This window comes from Echinops telfairi, unplaced genomic scaffold, assembly GCF_000313985.2.
Source record: "Echinops telfairi isolate 266 unplaced genomic scaffold, ASM31398v2 ScPeMD7_7467;HRSCAF=8505_0, whole genome shotgun sequence".
Classification (NCBI taxonomy): domain Eukaryota; kingdom Metazoa; phylum Chordata; class Mammalia; order Afrosoricida; family Tenrecidae; genus Echinops; species Echinops telfairi.
This window is the reverse complement of record NW_022111367.1, coordinates 5,128,163-5,130,700: the sequence shown is the minus strand read 5'-3', so window position 1 is coordinate 5,130,700 and position 2,538 is coordinate 5,128,163. Positions and strand designations below refer to the sequence as shown.

The 2,538-nt window shown below is 53.6% G+C and overlaps 1 protein-coding gene across 1 annotated transcript in view; it reads left to right on the top strand.

Moving 5' to 3' along the window:
• LOC101649397 (microspherule protein 1) overlaps positions 1–1,830 on the top strand; it is an 11,192-nt gene extending 9,362 nt beyond the window's left edge. The window contains 8 exon segments of the mRNA XM_045283762.1: positions 542–625; positions 628–856; positions 858–1,039; positions 1,042–1,233; positions 1,236–1,323; positions 1,325–1,518; positions 1,521–1,652; positions 1,655–1,830. Coding sequence (XP_045139697.1) covers positions 542–625; positions 628–856; positions 858–1,039; positions 1,042–1,233; positions 1,236–1,323; positions 1,325–1,518; positions 1,521–1,652; positions 1,655–1,830 — 1,277 coding nt within the window.
• Positions 1,831–2,538: the final 708 nt, after the last annotated feature.

The window sequence follows — 2,538 nt, the reverse complement described above, 5'->3', positions numbered from 1 at the left end:
CCTCTCTCATGAGCCCTTGATAATTTATAAATTATTATTTTGTCATATCTTGCCCTGTCTGACGTCTCCCTTCACCCACTTTTCTGTTGTCCATGCCCCAGGGAGGAGGTCACATATAGTTCTTTGATCTTCTTTCCATTGCAACTTTCACATCTGTCTTCAGGGCTGATCCATTCTCCATGGCCTGGCACTCAGGCATGTGCACAGACTGAATTTGCTGAGCCAGTTCAGGTCTTGTATGAGAATGCGTATTTGCCGCCCAGTCCCTCTGCCATTAGGACAGCGCTCTACTGCTCTTTTCATACCACCTCATGAACCACTTTGTCATCATGTATCTCAAATCACATTCTTTCGCACAGCTAGTTTTCTTGTTGCACCATTGTACAACTCTTCTAATGCACACTATTTGCTCCTCTCTTGTCTCTGCATCCATCCACTGCCCCCAAAGAGCGTATCAAAGATGTCCATCAGGGAAGCTCCACCCACTCTGATGGTCTCCTCACCTCCTTTGTCATATAATTCTCTTTCCTTTGCATCATAGAGCACTTCATAAGCTTGAGAAATCTGTTTAAGTTTCTCATCTTCGACAAGCTGGTGGGGAGCAGCCTGGCCAAGGCCTCTACTAGGGTAAAGGGACCAGTAGGGTAGAGCCCGGCCGCTGCTCCGGGACTGAGCCCTCTTCTAGAGAGAAGAAGAAGGTGTCCAAGGTCGCAGCACGCCCGGTGCCTCCCAGTGCTGCCCCCACCCCTGGGCTCAGCAAACGGGTGAAAAAGAGCAAACAGCCAATGCACGTGACCAAGGACATGAGCCACTGGAAGCCCGCGGACGACCTCCTGCTTGTCCGCACAGTGCTGCAGTGACCTGGCATCTGTCCACCTGGGTGTGAAGTTCAGCTGCCGCTTTACCCCCCGGGAAGTCCAGGGGCGCTGGTACGCCCTGCTCTGCGATCCCGTCGTCTCCAAGCTGGCTTGCCAGGCCATGAGGTAGTTGCACCCAGAAGCCATGGCAGCCATCCAGGGCAAGGCTGTGCTTAGCAAGGCGGAGAGCAGCTGCTGAGCAAAGTGGGCTCGAGCAGCCAGCCCGCCTTGGAGACCTTCTGGGAGCTGCTGCACAGACACCCCGATGCCTTCCACCTGGTGCGCACTGCGCGGGCGCCGCAGGCCCTCCAGCAGCCCAGAAAGCAGCATCTCTCGCTGGAGGACCAGACAGTGCAGCCGCTGCCCAAGGGGGCCGAGGACGGAGCTTGTCGGATGCCCAGGACCTGATCGACGACAGTAAACTCAAGGACATGCGAGATGAGGTCCTGGAACCTGAGCTGATGGTGCCAGAAGCCAGCGATCCGGCAGCTGGAGCAGGAGCCGCCCAAGTGGCAGGCGCTCTGACAAGTGACAGGGTCGCCTGCTGAGCTCCCCAGACGTGGCCGTGCTGAGGGTCGCAGGGTGCGCGAACTGAGGCGCTCCCGAGAGAGCACCCTCGGCAGAGCGACCCAGGATAACCAGATTGACGTGGACTTGTCTCTGGAGGACCCGCCTGGAAGAGATCCCGGAAGCAAGGTGTCATCAAGTTGAAGGACAACGGTGATGTCTTCAAGGCCAGCGAGCGCCGGCGGCCTGTGCTTGGTGACTCCAACTGGCGCCTCAGCGACAACTCCGTGGGGAGATCGCCAGCCTGAGGTCCGTCTTCCGCAGCCACCAGGACCTCACTGCCCTCCTCCGGGCAGGGGCGGCCAAGACCACACCCCAGAGGGACAGCAGCGGACCCCACGGCTGGCTGTGGATCGGAGCCCTGGGGTGCGTGGGGCTGGTGAGGCTGGAGCCTGCCCGCCCCTGATTCGCTTCAGACTCATTGTTACTGTCTCTCTCTCTCTCTTTGAAAATAAAAAAGCACTGGGTTTCAAAAAAACAAAAACAAAAGTTTCTCATGTTCATTTGACTACGTATCAGGATGGTCCTTCAAGGCCAATTTCCTGTAAGCTTTTCTCAGCCCTAAATGGCACTGGGTTTGGCCCCGGAAATATAGCAAGTGATTTCGTTCATCATTTTCTTTCTTAATGAAGCAGTGTCTTCTTATCTCCTATATCACCATCAAGAGTGGAGTGTCCTTGGGGCAACCCCTCCTTGATCCCCAGGGAATGGCTCAGTACCACCTGTAATTGCCCAATCTCGGCTCTAGGGGTCATATGTGCATCCATCCCCAGGATATACGTTTCTGTGTGGGTTTGACCACCCCCTCCAAATATACTTTTGCCTATACATTTTTAGATTTACTTCAATGACTGGCAGTTGTGTCCTTGGTTCTCTCACCTCCCTATACTGATAACTAACTCTCTTGTCCGTTATTTATGATTACAGGCTTTATTGGTTATTTGTCTATTCAGGCCAAGTCTTTTAAATTTGTTTACAACATTTGTATCTTCCAGACTCCACCAGATTCAAATGCAAATTTTGGTAGCCCAGGAATTCAAAAGAATCCCAACACATTAAAAAACCCACAACAACAACCCTGTCCTTGTTTGAGACCGCTGACTTGGAACGCTGC